Consider the following 17,508-nt stretch of genomic DNA (forward strand, 5'->3'; position numbering starts at 1 on the left):
GATCGCAATAAATCTGCTCCACATATTACACCACTATTCCACGCACCATTCCACGCAATGTAAACAAACAGTGGCGGCGCGTTAAGTACACGGAATCCTACTTTTCCTGATCTACTTTGTACTTCGTGATCAACAAACAAACAAAATAATATATATAAATAATAATACTTTATTGGCATTAATAAACCTGTGGTTGTTTTCTGTGACGGGAAAGATTTTAAGTCATCAACATCCAATAACTTAAGGCACTCGGGAGACGGGTGCTTGTTCTCCCGACAGCATCTGTAAAGTTTATGTGATTCTAACACATTGACCCGAGGGGATCTTATGAAAAACTTTACATTATTTTACTCAAAGTCAACGAAAATCGAGCAGGACCAAAACATTTTACAGTGGATCGCTTGGAAAAATGTTAAGCGACGGCATCAAGTATAACCGCAGAAATGACAGTGTCATTAGTATAACAACGTAAGTGTTTTGATTAATGCCATTAATGTAAATTTTTTATCAGTGTGTACCAATAGTCAACTGAATGAATATAAAATGGCAAAGATGAATGCACATTTATATTGATTGAATAGATTTATAGCATTTTGGAAAAAAACTTGTCTTGGATTTATTGCATTTTGTGGAAAAAATAATTCGTTTTTATAATAAATATTTGAAAATCAAGTTATGGATTTGAATTTTTTTATGTTTTTATAACCTAAAGATGCTATGTGAAATGTTGTAACAGAAAATAGTGGTTTTCATCTTGTCACTTTCTTGATATAGAAAATTTCGTTTTTTACCGAAATTTGTCAAAATGGATTTATTGCGTTTTGGAACCAAATGCTTCATATATTTTTATATATTTTACTACGTTTTTTGATAAGGTTAAATTACGTAGGCATAAGCGGCAACGTAACTTCCGCCATGTAACTTCCGCAACTTAACTTGATATCACCAAACCTTTGGCATCACGTCACAAAAGCGCCAAGAAGCTCCCGCTGCCAGCCACAACAACAAAACAAACGGAGAAATAAAAAAATGAAAGGCGATCTGCGGGAGAAATTAAGGTAGAGAATTTGTGAATAAATAATACAAACACTGCTACGTCATTTGGTGCTACGTTTCTAACCTGGTGTGTGACCCCTCTTACAAAGCCTAATTTTAAGCACCGTCTACTGTCAGAGAGTGATTTAGAGTTTTTTATGTATGTATATTTGTTATTAATTAATAATACCATATAGATCTTTTATTGTAGCTTGTCAAAATAGGCACTTTATGGGTGTGAGCAAAATGCACAGTTTTTGTGTGTATCCCTTTAAATCTAAATGAGCTGGTGCTTGCAGCTTAGGTGGGCGAAGTCTCAAAAGCTCAAGTGCTGCAGACACAAGAGGTTTTTCTCAATGTCAAGAAATGATCCTAGGAAACCAGAATTTTAAAGATGCTACGTGATCGACATCCGTCGAAGGACTGTTCCAATGTCGAGGATCCTCGGAATTTCAACCACGGACTAAATCCTTCTTTCAAAAAATATCCCATATACAGGAAAGGATGCATATGTGTAGCGTTCGCGCTCTTCGTGCTCTCAAATCACCCACAATACTATGTGCGCAGCGCCGAAAGCACACCTTTGCACTGACGTAATGACGCAATGACGTGCACTTCCTAGCCTGTTCCATTTACATGATAAAGAGGAGCATTGTCTAGCCTCTGAAAGAAGTGAATTTGAAGGACCAGTCCTGCCAAGGAAGTATCCTTGATATTAAGATTAGGGCTTTCAAAATTAACGCGTTAATAACACGTTAACACACATTTATTTTAACGCCACTCATTTTATTAACGTGATTAACGCAATGCCCTTGGTCCAACCTATAGTTGAATATATTAGGACGCAGCCTTACTTTGACGCGTGCTGTCTAAATGAGTCAGAGGTTTTCATAAAAATAAGAACATTAAGCTCTCGTCTAGCAAATCCAATGCTCTAAAGTCTAAATAGTCATTAAAGATCTAAAATGATTTATTTGTACGTTTTCTGAGAGGTGAACCGTCATAAATCAGGGCTCGACATTAAGGCTTGTCCGCTTGTCTGGGACAAGTGGATTTTTTGTAGGACAAGTGTAAGAGAAAATTAGTTGTCCGACTGGACAAGTTAAATTTCAATCAATGTTACTTCACGTTATGTGCCGTTAACGACAGAGCAGAACGCGCAGCGCAAACACCGAGCGGAATATTGAATAGAGAGTGCAGCACGCCGACACACACATTAACATGTACTGTTATTGTTACTAAACAAGCTGTGCGCGCATTAAACCTGATCGCCAAACATGTGAGTGTGTGCGCTGCGTGACAGCTGATTTGAATCTGACAGAGTTCGTCACTGTTCATTAAAAATCCCACACGAACATTACAGCGTCAATACTAGGTTTAAGATTGATTTTATATATATAACAGATAATCTAGATACATTTATTCTAATAAGTTTTAAAACATGGTAATGCTTTAGTGTTTTAATGTCAGACAATCATTGAAAAATCTTCTATTATTTTGCTTTAATTGCTAGTCCGGGTTTGGTTGAAGGCTACAGTTTGTCCGGTTAGAACAAGTATGTCTCACTCAAAGTAGGCTATTCAAATCGTTGAATTAAATGTTGATTATTAAATGTGCATAGATGTGTGGTTAGCATAATGCACGCACAGTCCACAAAACCTCCTTTGATTTGAATTAATCCTGCTTTTTTAAACGATAATTATTTACACTATTCAGCCGATCTCCTTTCCAGTTATCATTCACCTGCTCTAATCTCCGACACTGCGCAGAGTCCATTTCGCACTTAATTACAGGGGTGACCGGATTAGTCCATTTATTAAAGGTGACACTTTTCTACAATCATTAAAATGTGGGAAAAATTAAGAGAAAGGCAGCAGATATAGCATCATTCTTCAGAAAGAGTAGCAAGAAGCAGCCAAATGAATCTTAGTAAAATACATTTCAGTGGCCTAAATTCACATGATTTTCTGGTCTCTATAGTATTTTCAGCAATGGGAGATATAAATCCTGGTTTCAAAGTAAATTTCAAAAGTTTTATTTGATTAAATGTTTAAAAAAACATGAGGTTGAATTATGACTATAAATTTTATGTTAATCTTAATTAATTTAAATTAAAATTCAAGTATTGTAGCAATTGTATGTTATACATTATTCTTATTAACATACCTATAATACTTAAAAGTATTTTAAGGATGGATGATAGAGATTTTATGTGCCACCAGAGTAACTGCTGGCCCCTGCCTGGCCACCCCTATGAAAAATCCCTGGCTCCGCCACTGATTAGCAAAACACAAAAAATACATTATAAATCTTTACCCGGACAAGTGACTTATGTGCATGGACAAGTGAAACACAAATTTACTTGTCCGAAGGACAAGTTGCTCAAAAAGTTAATGTCAAGTCCTGATAAATGATCTAATGCAAAGACAGGTCTTCATCCGCGTATTTTGGTTTCCCTTTTTAAAGCATGCAGAAATGTAAAAATAAATTGCAGGACTTGCTTGATATTAAAAGAGTTAATAAAGGAATAGTCTATTTTCTTAAAAGAAAAATCCAGATAATTTACTTACCACCATGTCATCCAAAATGTTGATGTCTTTCTTTGTTCAGTCGAGAAGAAATTATGTTTTTTGAGGAAAACATTGCAAGATTTTTCTCATTTTAATGGACATTAAAGGGATAGTTCGGCCAAAAATGATATTAAACCCATGATTTACTCACCCCCAAGCTGTCCGAGTTGCATATGTCCATCGTTTTTCAGACAAACATATTTTCGGGTATTTTAGAAAAAGTTTTAGATCTTTCAGTTGATTAAATCTGAAGTTACGGGGTCCACGACCTTCAAGTCCAAAAAAAGTGCGTTCATCCTTCACAAAGTAAATCCAAACAGCTCCAGGATGATAAACAAAGGTCTTCTGAGGGTAATCCGTGCGGTATTGTTATAGAAATATCCATATTTAAAATTTTATTAACGTAATTAACTACCTTCCGGTAGGTACCTACCTAGCCTCCGAAGGTTAGACCGTCTCATTAGGGCCCGAGCACCGAGGAGCAGGCCAGAATGGCAGAAGGGCCCGAGCACCGAAAGGTGCGAAGCCCTATTGTTTTTGCTCGGATTATTATTAGGGCCCGAGCACCGAGGAGCAGTCCATAATGGCCTGCACCGAAAGGTGCGAAGCCCTATTGTTTTTGCTCGGATTTTAACACTTTTGGGCACTTTTGGTGCCTTAACATACTTGAAAACTCTTGAAATTTGGCACAGACATGACAGTCGTCGGCCATCAGGTCCGGGCAAAGGCTGGACCACGGGCGTGCCAAGGGAGCTCTGTAGCGCCCCCTGTAATGCAAAAACAAACATTGGGGCACAGAACGGGCAAAAATGTTCACACATGTACGAAAGTTGGTACGCATATAGATCTCATCGACCCGAACAACTTTCCCACTCTAACCTTTTATCTCCGCCCAACAGGAAGTCGGCCATTTTGGATTGTTTAAAAAATGCATGAACTTTTGAATACTCCTCCGAGGAAATACATGGGATTGACACCAAACGTGTTGATCATGATGTCGAGACATTGGACTTGCTAAATTGCGAAGGGATTTTTGATATCTCGAACGGTTCTGCCATGGCGAAGCGACAAAGTCATGGCAAAATCAGAGAAACAGGAAGTGTCTAATATCTAAGGCAAAAAATTTGTTATTGTGAAGACACGTGGGGTGTTTGTTCGTCTGAAGATTCTGATCGCATTGATGTGCCTATTGTGACTCCCGGGTATAGCGCCACCACCAGGCGCCAGGAAGAGTGTCAGTCACAAAGGTGGATTTTTTTGACAGTTGCATGCGATGTTCTTTTAAATATTCCTTCTAGAATATTAATGCGATTGATACCAAAAGTGGTCAACATGATGTTGAGACATTGTAGATGATAAATTGCGAAGGGATTTTTGATATCTCGAACGTTGTTCCCATGGCAACGTGTCAAACTTTACTTTCATTTTATAGACATATTAAAAACTGACATGCTGTGAACTTTTAAATACTCCTCGTATGGGATTCATGCGATTGACACCAAAAGTGGTCAACATGATGTTGAGATATGGTAGACGCTAAACTGCGAAGGAATTTTTGACATCTCGAACTCTGTTCCCATGGCAACGCGTCAAACTTTACTTTTATTTCAGGCATATTTAAGGCTCTTGACGTGCTTAGATTAACTTTAAATTTGGGCAAACACATCAGAGTTGTCGGCTGTTAAGTTTTGGCAAAAACGTTAGATAAAGGCGTGTCTATGTAGTGGCTCACTAGTGCCCCCGTTTGTCTAAAATGTGGGGTTTATTTTACCTACAGTCCCCAAATGGGTCAGTAATAGTGTTGTCACGTTACCAAAATTATTGGTTCGATACCGATACTATGTCAATGGTTTCGATTCCGATACTTTTTCGATACTTTTTCTGAAAAGGGAGAAACACTCTCAAATCTCATTGCTGTGCTTTATATTAAAAACGGGACAACATTCTAATCATATAACACAGTAATAAATGAATATATGAACAGCATATATATTAAACATTTAAGCAAAATATAAAATATATCAAAATTTAAAGAATAAATTAGAGCAATGGCATTCAAGGTAAAAAATAAATAATTTTAGCAGCATTTTTTCTCTAGTGAGCATTAGCATAGTAAAAAAAGATAAAAAAGTACTTAAACAAATGCATTGCTTTTTGTTTTTTAATGTTAATACATTAACATTTATATGATAAACAGATAATAGTGTAAATGTGAAAATATACCTCACTGAACGACATGATGGTTAATAAATGACGTGTTTTTGTGAACTTAAAGCACAACAGTATCTGGGTTCATTTACTTTTTACCAGTAAAAGTATTTTCTTGTCAGCTAAAATGCTGTCTAATTTCCTAAGTCTGATAACTGTGAGGCGATTGTATTAACTTGGATTATTACAGGCAAAAAACAAACAAACGTGACAAAACGCATATCAATAACAATTTGGTAAGACAAGAATAAATACTTAGTGATGATTAGCAATGTCTCGTCGGCGTGTCGGTCCTTAAGTGCTTTGCTAGCGCCGTTAGCACGCGGCTCTGTAGCAACGCATATTTGGCTTACTTCACTTGTGTCCTTCGGGTTTGCATGTTTATTTGACTCGCATCCGAAAAAACCTCCACACAGCACTTGGCTTTCTTGTACTGTTAAACGAGAGCGAACGAGATGAGGAGAGGAGGCGGGGCACTGCATACACGTGCACTGTGTGTGCGGCGCCGTTTAAAAGAAAAAGAGAGAGAGCGAGAACGCGCAGCTGTTGTTTGCAGAGTTACATAAAAAACAACTCGCAGCTCGTCTCGGAGTATCGATTTCGCGGGACATGAGTATTGGAATCGTTTTAAAATGTCAGTATCGATATGTATCGAAATATCGATAATTTTGACAACACTAGTCAGTAACAATATAAAATTGTCCACCGATATTAACCCACTTGATGCACTTGCCCACCGTGCATCGTTTTCTCGGAGGCACCGTGTAGCGGTAAAAAAACGTGCGAGGGCCCGCCATCGCTGCTTGCAGCTATATTTTCAGTTCTCTTTGCAGTTTTCTGAGGCTCCCACCTTGAAACACAAAGTGCTTGCCTTTTCGCTCTCGCACTAAGATAATCCTCATCTTTAACCTTTAGAAAGACAATTAAAACTACAAGTTATAAGATTGTACTGTATGTGTTTGAGGGAATATAGACACGTTGTGCTTTCAGTCATTCTATCTCTCTGTCTCTGCACTAAATGGCCGCATTGTGGTTGGATAGTCCAGATGAAGGGGCAGTATCATTATAATATGATGCTACAGCATGAGGCAGGCGAAATCTGAACTATTTTTTCACATGCTTTGCAGAGAGAGGTTTAACGAAACAAAGTTGCAGAGTTGCTATTTTTAATGTTTTCTGGGTTTCTGGTCCGTGAGCTTGCCTCGCACACTCTGAAAGGAATAAATAAAATATGACACCTGCTGCTCTGTGACGTGATGTGTGTTCAGCTCTGCTGAATTCACACATTCAGTGTTAGCTCTCTCTAATGAAACTAAATGATTTAATTACAAGAAAAAAATCAAAACAACGGTGGAAGCCCGTGATGCGGTGGGCAAGTGATCTAACCTGCAAGAGGCTTAAGCACCGTGTATGACCGGTTATACCGACTATTAGCAACAAGCCTAGCCTAGCCAATGTTGACATTTGAAATCACCTAAACAAACATGCCCCTACCCCGATAGAAACTGGACCTTCTTTTAAAAGACCCGCCCGCACATATTCAACCCATGCAACGATTTCGGTTAGTAGACATGCCCCTTACTGATGAATGGCTACAAGTGTGTTTTGGTACTCGGCCCGACTCCCTCTTCCAAAGCAATAAACATCTTGTTTATTTACTGTTTCATTCTTTCTAGTCTGTTGCTTAAAGAAAAAATCTGCCCATTTGCTTTTAAAAAAATCAATCAGAATCGGCCATCAAAAATCATGGTCACTACACAAAAATCATGCTTGAGTCATTATTTGGAAACATGTTTGACAACGACTCTTCTTTGCTACTGGTTAAGGCAAAGATTAGGGATTGCTGGGATGCTGAAATAATGAAGCAAACTCTTAACAACAACACAGATTCACAATGTTTAGACAATTAAATCATACTGCAAATGACTTACTAAACAAAACAAAAAAAACTTACAACCTGAATGAAATTAATAGGCATTCTGATTTGCCCTACCCTATACATACCTGTATAAAGGGCACACCAGAGCGCTCGATTGCCACCACTCCCACGGTCTGGCTGAGCTCCAGGTCTAGGATGAGGATCTCTCTGGAGTAAAGCAGCAACATGTGGTTCCTCTTGGATGGCAGATATGACAACTGGAGACAGTCATTAAGAGTTACAGCTTCAGCCCTGAACACACACACAGATAGATTCCATTAAAGGGAGGGGTTAAACAGTATTTCGTGCATTCTAGCTTATTAACACAATTTAAGAGTTGGATATCTCATCCTAAACACAGGCAAAGTGTCAAAAAAACACTTGGATGTGTAAGAGTATTTCTGTGCCGGATGCCAGGGTTCGTACGTCAGGGTCCATACGTGTTTTGGAAAGTTTTTCGAACACGGGGACATCTTGCGTAACATGGATAGACCTTACATATTATTTCTTTTTATGGGCACTTCCCCAGGAAAAGCCTGCCACACGTCAATCAGCGAGAGAGCGAGAACAAGGACGCAAGAAGTCACAGGCATCCCTTCACAAAACAGCTTTGTTTTATACCAACACTCAACAATGGCATGAAAGAAGAAGTGTGTGTTTGGATGTAAGGAGTATGCCAGCCTTATGGAAACAATGGATGTAGTTTGTTTATTCGGGGTAGCAGCAGAGTTTGGCGTGTGTGTTTGTTTAAAGCTGGATTTTGTTGAAAAGTCCCAACCGGGTCATGAGTTGCAGGCGGTAAGAAAGACTTCTGTGTTATGTTGGACATCGGTGTGTAAGTGCATATAATGTTTTTTAATAAATCTTAATTAAAGACTCTTCGGAGATATAAAGGATGTAATACTACTCTATAGGTACTCAAGATTAACATGAGATAAGCGGAAACAGTGTGTGTTATGGGAGCTTTAATGAAAAAAAAAGAGTTGTTTGATTTCTTTGCCCTAGCCCAAGCAGCATTTATCTGTTTTATAAGGCTGGAACCAGACTTAGAAATATTTAATTAACATTCTTTGCTACAAAAATTTTTGGTTTTTAAAGTTCCATTCTAACTTTCAAAGTCATCCAGAACTTTGTGGTCAGCAAATCACCTTGTGCTACCATGACAAAAGGGTGAAAAAACATTCTGCCATTCATTTACCTACATTATTATTTTAAAGGAATGAAGCTCAAAATAACTTTGTATAGTGCTTCTCATATTATTGTTTCCTTTCTGTAAGTCGCTTAGGATAAACTAAATGCAAATGTGGAAAGCACATCAAATAAATAATAAATAACAAAAACTGATACACTACTTTAAAATCTATAATGGTTATGGCAGAAGATGTAGTACAATTCATTTAATCTGCTGCGCTGAAAAGAAATGCAGTATTATGGTGGTCTGAGGCACAAGACAGAACTTACGTAGGTTTCTCATTGGTGATTAGCACTTTGACCTTATTGAGAGCTTTCTTTGCACCTGTGGGTTGAGTAGCAGCAGGTTTGCTGTGGGCGGGGCTTGAATGAGGGCTGGCAATGTAGACCTTCTTACCTCCACTGCCTGGTGGTTTTGAGTGAGAGAAATCTGTGATAAACACTATACCCTCACTGGTCAGCACTGGTCAAAGATGACAAGGAGAATAAACAAAAGAAAAATAGTTAGCAGCATGCCTCTACAATTTAAAAACTTATTAACTGATTTGTTTTCACTACAAAGAGTTGTAGCACTTTGAGAAGTGGGTTATAAATAAATACTTTTTATTTATTTATTAGTACCCAACATTTTAAATAAATGTTTAGAGAAATACTATACAGCTGTATATTACTATAACTAGAGTGTCAGTTTGATTTACCGGTATTCATTTAAAAAAATCTTAAATTTTAAAAAAGATTTTTCTTACAACACCACTTAAATCAACTTAATACACACATGCCAGATTAGAAGGGTCAAATGGGTCAAAGGAGAAAGACAGAATATTCTCAGCATAGCTCTTCTTCCAAAGCTTGGTGCCAGTATCACCGTTCCACAAAACAATGAAGTTGGGAGGGTGGACAGCCAGCAAAAGATCACGTGATGCATCCTGAGCCCACAGCCAGTCCATATCTGATACAACATTCCCATGTAAAGAGATATTTATATATTTAGTGAACAATTTTTAGATATTATATATGAAAACACATATATAATATGAAAACACAGAAAAACAAAGAACAACTAAGCGTAGCTGTTTTTTAATTATACTTTAGGATGGCTAAATATGGAGCCATGATATGGAGTTTATTTCTTATCCAAATCATGTAATAAGTCGTACTTCATTTCAAACTATATTACGAACATAGTCTAGGATAGAGTACATGGAGGTATTTAATTTTGTAAGTAATAATCCAATTCCAAACTATACACTAGTATTAACTTAATGAACAGTTATGCTCAGGATTATTGGCACCCCTGGTTAATATGCTCAATTAAGTTTGTGAAAATACATCTGCACTGTTAATCATTTTGATCATTCATTAATGTCGATGACAACAGTATGGGGTGTGCTCTTGAGAGCCAATCTGGTCTGACTTGTGTGTAAAACGCCAATGAAGTTGTGTGAATGGTATTTGCATACCAGTCTCCACCCACGCTTGCGTGTATAGAACGGCGAGGCGGCAAACGCAATTCACTGCTCGTGTCTAATGAGCTCAATACGGCCCACGTCAGACGAGTGGAGCAGCATTGTGACAAGGAGGACACAGCGTCTCGTTCCCTCCATCAGGGAATTGTGGTTACAAACGTAACCGAGACGTTCCCTTTCTGACGTCCACTCAACGTTGTGTCGATGAGGACAGTATGGGGTGCCTATGTGAAACGCCACAACTTTGATCCATGTCTTGACGTCCATAAAGCAAGCATAGGCAGGTACAATGACTAACGGCCCTCATCTGAGGAGGAAGAGCAGACCCCTCAACAGTAACACCAGCGGGTCTTTACAGCATATAGTATTGACTTAGGAACAGGGTACTGAAGTATACTGGGAATGTGACAAAAAAGGGATATAGAAAAAAGGGGCACTACGGAGACCATACTTCACCCACTGGGGGAGCAGGTATGGAGATAGACAATGGTCTCAGCTGTTGGGGAGAACACATGTCAAAAATGTGTCAAGAAATTACAACATGAAGGAGACACTGAGGCGGGTATACCTAAACACTATTTATGCGAGATAGTGGAGAAAAATGACTGGATATAAAATCACAGTACTGGCATAATTCAGACAAAAATAATGAACCAATAAAGACTGCTCCGCTTAGTCTGTCTCGGAAAGACAATGATGGAAAGGTACCAACCCAATTATCCGAAAGGACATGTTGGCATAAGACCCTACTCTCCTAAGAAGAGGAGAGGGTGTTAAGGAAGATTGTAAAATCGTGCAAAACCTATCAGGCGTCACCCAACTTGCAGCTCTACAGATGTCTGTTAGAGTGGCGCCTTGTGCCAGTGTTCAAAAGGGGGCAACACCTCTAGTAGAGTGAGTCTTCACTTTAATGGACACAGCAGCTCTTGAGATCATTACACCAAAATGATGGTGTCCACGATCCAGTGTGCCAACCTCTGTCTGGAGACAGCATTCCCCATCTGCTGTCCTCCAATAACAAACAATAGAGCTGATCAGAAATTCTGAAGTTCTTAGCCTTATTTGCGAGCTGCATCTGCGCAAGATAAAGCCAGAGATGTCTCTCTTGGACCACAATAGTGGACATCGTTCGACCCAAAGGGTGCGCTGTCATGTTCATCACCGAAGGGCGAGGTCAACGACAGCACAAAGTTCTTGAAATATCTCTGAGTCTGACCTACTCTTGTGCAAATATTTTAACGTGTTATTTGGTCCATTGCAGGATGACCATGGCATGCAGGGCGGAGGAAGCTTCACCCATAGCCAAGCAAGCACTCGACACAAGTCCAGAATAACTTACAATCTTTGCTTACCTGGGGTACCACGACATACCTTTGCTGCCACGTTATCAAGGGAGGTGAGGAAGACCGAAATCACAACCCCAAATGGCACCAAATGGTACCTTTTGAGATAAGTAAGTTCCCTGTGTAGTTCAGAGAGGAACGGTAGTGGGACGGGTCGTGGCTTAATGCCACGGCCGGCACCGAAAACCACTCATAAAGCTCAGGACATATAGGCAAAAGCAGTGCAAGCAATGCAAACTAATATTCTTCAGCTACCTAATATTCTTCAAAACACACACACCTGTCATCTTAGTGTTGGGTTCACCAGGGACACAACCGCTGAAAAACAGGAGCTTTATAGGTTCATTTCAGATAGCAAAAAAAAATCGCCCTCAGATGCTGCAACACATAACTCATCCTCCATTGTGCCCAGAACAGGGGCAGTGATTTAACCTGAAGAATTCACCAACTCTGTTTTAAATAGACAATAGTCCCTTTCACACATACAGTCTTTACTGGTAATTTACTGGAAAATTGCAGTAAACAGGTCATGTGTGAACAGAACCTTTCCGGTAAATCAGTGCTGCCAATTTACCAGTAAGACAGGTTGTAAGATTACCAGTAATTTACCGGTAAGCGCTATGTGTGAACGAAAAATATAGGATTACCGGCATATAGAACGGACGACGTCAGACCGCGCTGACAGATCGGGCCAATCAGAATGTTTTTATACAGATGACTCGTTTACCCCCGCAATGTTACGGACGTTTCTATACACAGGCTGCTTAAAAGTCGAGCACACCTGAAGTTAACATCCACATTTCTTCACCGAAGTTGTTTAAAAGATGTGAAAACAACTAAACACGGAGAGTTGATAACCTTCCATTGCTTACAAATACAACACTGAGCTCGCCGGCCGCGCGCAACAGGTAACTTCTGCTTTCTCTCCAAGTTTACCGGTATTTTGATACTGATGTGTGAATGATGTCTTACTGGTAAAAAGACGGAATGGCACTGCGTGTGTGAACAGCACATTTTTGTATTTACTGGTAAATTCATTCTGGTAAATTCATGGTAATTTACCAGAATTACTGTGTGAAAGAGGCTAATGAGAGCAGGTTACAAATGCAGCTTCAGCATACTGGTGTCCCAGAGAGTTGAGAGAGTGAATGTGCCCATTAGCGGGGGAGAGAAATCTACCAGTCCAAGAAGCACAGAGATGAAAAAGACGTCCTTAAAATGATGTTTATTCTGAGTGGAAATTGCTCTTTTAGACAATGCTCTAACATTCTGCTAAAGTGCCCATGGAATGTTTGCAAGACAAATCCACTGCCACGCCGTCAAGCCAACAGTAAACTACTGAAAGAGAAACCAAACCAGGGAGCTCCGAAGAACAATAGGGAGTGAATGGTGCAATTTTGTACATGTAGCGTGGGTGGAGACAATTTCATTGGTGTTTTATATACAAGTCAGACCAGATTGGCTCCAAAGACGACACCCCATACTGACCTCATCAACACAACGTCGAGTGGACGACAATAATGGAACTACTGATATATGACTAGATGCATATCGGTATTGGCAGATGAAAGCAATTTTTACCAATATCAGACATTTGTTTATAAACAACTGATGATCAGGAGCGATTATATTCTGGAGGGGAACGCATCAGAACTCATACTCTGCCATTATTTTGGGTGACAACAGCCCCATTCAGAAGGTATTAGTTTTTTAAACAATGTTTTAGATAAAATGCTCCCGGGCATGCTAGAGAGCAATCACACTATTCAAACGACCAAGGCTTTGGGGCTAAAACATTGCGAAGCAAACCCACAACAAATGTTAATTATTTGATTACTGATTTTATGATTATTTTGATACATAATTTTTAACTTTTTCTAGATCCTGGTTTTGTCCGGAAACATTGCTTCTAAAGCTGCTTAACAACAGTACATATTGTGAAAAGCGCTACAGAAATACAATTAAGTTAGAAGCAGGACAGATTCTGACCCTGAATTGGCTTGGAATGCTCCTGGATCTCACAGTGTGCCATACCGCTCACCACATCCCAGACTATGATCTTTCCTGCAGCATCTGCAGACGCCAGACGCAGAGAGTAGGGTGAGCCAAGACTGTGATGGTAGTTTTCTCTGGACCATTTTACCTAGTGGAGAAGATACAGGACACAACAATAAACCTAGATTTCAGTTTTCTCTAAAGAAATGCGGGCCCATGCAAAAATCACTTGCATGTCATGAGTGATTATTATGTATGCTTTGTCATTGATATGGTTGGTTACCCGGACAGTGATTTTCAGTTTATTTCAAGCTGTTTCTATGGTGTTTCGCATATTGTCTCAAATCAAAAGAACTCTGTGATATTCTGATATTTAGATATGGCTCTGGCCCCTCTTTGAATGCAAGTCTATGAAACTGTTTTGCTTTTTTATTGTCTGGCAGGTGAAAGTGAGACCCGCAATGGTGTGCACGTCACAAACTATGAAAAATATAAATTACAATCTCGCTCAGCAAGATGTCTTCAAGATTTCTGACTTGAACCAAGTGTTGTTTTATGGATGGAAGTGCTACAGCAAGCACATAAGCGCCGATCGTGTGGGTGCTCCGGGGCTGGTCTCGGGCAACCATCAAAATGGCAAAGCACATATGCTCATTTGCTTCACATTTCGCGTCTAAAACCACGCAGAAATCTTGACCATGCCACTTTCCTAATTTTCAAAGCGTGTGGGCGCTTCAGAGCGTCTTTCGTTGCTTTCTTTCTTTTTTCTTTTTCTTTCTTTTTTTCTTTTTTTTTGCAAACAGACAATTACAATATTTACAGATTAGAAGTGAAATGCAAAATACAAATACATAGATCCACAAAACATACATAACAACCAGTAAGATAAGGAGGGTGATAATAGCAATAATAATCATAATCATAATAATAATAATAATAATAATAATAATAATAATAATAATAATAATAATAATAATAATAATAATAATAGGAATATTATTAACAATAATTATAATGAAAAATTATATTAATATGAAATGACAGATAGCAATAATAGTAATGATAAACAAATTAACAAAAATACTAATTTCATCCGGACTTAGGGGGAGAGTGAAGGATCAGGAAGAAGATAAAAAAATCATATATGTAATAAGTAATAGTAGTAGTAATACCTATAATAATACTAATTAAAAAAAATAATAACAATAATAATAATAGTAATATTGATAATGGTAATCTTAATATAATATCAATAATATTAATGATAATAGTAGTTGTAATAGGGATGATGAGTAGTAATAATTTTAATAATGATAGTATTGACAATGGTATTAATAATGGTATATTAATGATAATATTAATGCAGATATTAATAATAAGGTGTTATAAAACTGCCTCTGACCCCCCTAATGGCCATGGCATAGGAAAGACCCCTGCCAATGTCATGTTCTAACAAACTATCTCGGTCATGTGCCGCGGGGCCCAGGGCCCCAAAATCCATCCCCAGGCTGACCCACACACATGCCCCCGCTTACCCTGTCTGTGTTGTTTTTTTCCTTTCATCATTATACTCAATCATTTGTTTGTGCCAACTAGTGTGCAATGCATTAAAAAAGCAAGGCGTGCAGCATGGAATCAACCCGGTGTAAATCCGAGGCCCCCACGCCCACCCCTCACCCTATGTGTGTTTTATTTTTATAGGTGGTTTTGTGATGCATTAAAACAGCGAGACATTTGATGAGTCAGCCGGAGACAAGAAATCAAGAGGACGAACTAGAGAACAAAAGCCCAAGGTTCCTGGCCCCACATCACCCCCACTCACAAATAATCAGGGTCTCACAATGCAGGGACTGATACGCCATAGCCAACAATGGACCAGAAACAGTGAAAAAAAAGGAAGGGAGAAAGAGATTTAAATATAATCTAATAAGTATTTTATATATATTTGATATCAGTCAGATTTGCTATCTCTTCCTGAACCCACTCCCCTCATTCATGTGTGACTATTGATGGTGTATCATTGAGGATGGTTTCACACAAAGAGGGTCAGTAGATTCAAGACTGTTCGAAGTTAAGGAGAGATGACCAAGAGGGATGTAATTCTGATGTTTTATTTTGAGTGAAGATAGACAAGTTTTCCATGGAGATGTAATCTATTAGTAAATTTTTCCAAGTTGAAATGTGTATGGTGTTCCTTGATTTCCAGTTCATGAGGATAGTTTTCTTGGCGATAGTTAGAGCCACTAGAAGTAATTGAATGTTTATACTGTTCAGATTAATTATAGATATGTCACCTAATATACAGAGGAATGGAGACAGCGGGATGTGACATCCCATAAGGTTGGATAGTGAGTCAGTAATGTTTTCCCAGAATTTATTAACTGGGGTGCAATGCCAAATAGCGTGTAAATAAGTGTCTGGGGTGTTTGTGTGCAATGTGAGCATGTTTCGGAACTAAAACCCATTTTAAATCATTTCCGTCCAGTTAGATGAAACCTATGAAGTACTTTATACTGTATAAGTTGTAAGTTGGCGTTTTTTGTCATAAAATATATATTTTTGCAGATTTGTGTCCAGAAAGCAGCATTGGGAGCAATAGATAAATCTGATTCCCATTTAACATTGTGTAGGCTTAATGTGTTGTCTGACTTTGATATTAATTGATACATTTTGGAGAGTAGTTTTTTTTTGGAGAGGTTATATTAATTAGCTCTAAGATTGGAGGGGGGAGGTCTAGATTAATTGTCTGAGTGTCGATTTTTGATTGAATAGATGATTTGATTTGTAAATATTCCAAAAAACAATTACTCCCAATGCCATATTTCTGGACCAAATAGGAAAATGGTGCCAGGTTGTTATTAAAGGGGACAGAGAATGAAAAAACATTTTACCTTGTCTTTGTTGAATAATGGTAGTCTACCCACATTCACAAACATACAAAAAGTGCTAGACATGCTAAACATCTCAGTCTCATAGAAATCCCTCTTTTAGAAACATCAGCCAGAAAATGGCCCAATCTGAAACTGATGCTTATGACATCACAGGCATCTCACTGCCCCTCCACTTTAAAATAATTGGCTAAATTTTTGAGTGGCAGCAAAGTCAGCCAATCAGTAATGAAATTGCAAGTTAAGCCAGTAGGGGGAGCCAAATAGGTGCAAAACCACTTGTTTAAAATTCCCCACCCTAATAGACGGTTTCATCGGACGCATGTGATACACGTCTGGATCCGAACCTTACTTCCGGTTTCGTTTTTTTAATGGTCTGACTAGTTGCTAAACGGATCTCTTGAACAAATGCCTCGTCGAAAAAAAACAAATGTTTTGGTTTCCTAGGTAATCTATATGTTGTTGTTTTGCTTGTTATATAAATAAACTACATTTAAAGTACTTTGTTGTTATTTTTTATTAGCGGAGTTTACCGGAAGTTACGTGCGGACCGCGACAGCCACTTGTTTATGTTGTTACTGCTGAAACTGTCTATAGAGCTATCTGAGAGAGGAAGCTTCAGGAAGCTTCAAGCTTTAGGAAGCTTCTAAGGCATTACAGACCCAAACAAAAAAATGTTTGTCTACATGTGACATCACAGAACAAGGATAAATACCCCGTTCAATCATTCTATGTCACCTTTAATAAAGATGTGTTGAAGTTGTGTGATGCCTTTATCTACCCATGTACGTAAATTTAGTGGCTTCTTGTTAACTATGAAGTCTGGGTTATTCCACATCGGGGTGTATTTAGATGGTGCAAGAGGGGTGTTTGAGATTTGATGAAATTTCCACC

General features: G+C 38.6%; 1 protein-coding gene across 3 annotated transcripts in view; it reads right to left on the reverse strand.

Annotated features, from left to right (window-relative positions):
- wdr11 (WD repeat domain 11) overlaps positions 1–17,508 on the reverse strand; it is a 344,263-nt gene that overhangs the window by 298,408 nt on the left and 28,347 nt on the right. For all 3 annotated transcript variants that reach the window (XR_012371953.1, XM_073872785.1, XM_073872784.1), the window contains exons 3-6: positions 13,721–13,874; positions 9,698–9,871; positions 9,193–9,385; positions 7,818–7,983 (exon numbers count right to left, since the gene is read on the reverse strand). Coding sequence is in view for 2 of the 3 variants with exons in the window: in XM_073872785.1 (XP_073728886.1) it covers positions 7,818–7,983; positions 9,193–9,385; positions 9,698–9,871; positions 13,721–13,874 (687 nt within the window). In the remaining variant the exon portion in view is untranslated. The remainder of the gene's footprint in view (positions 1–7,817; positions 7,984–9,192; positions 9,386–9,697; positions 9,872–13,720; positions 13,875–17,508) is intronic.

Source organism: Misgurnus anguillicaudatus, chromosome 11 (assembly GCF_027580225.2).
Source record: "Misgurnus anguillicaudatus chromosome 11, ASM2758022v2, whole genome shotgun sequence".
NCBI lineage: Eukaryota > Metazoa > Chordata > Actinopteri > Cypriniformes > Cobitidae > Misgurnus > Misgurnus anguillicaudatus.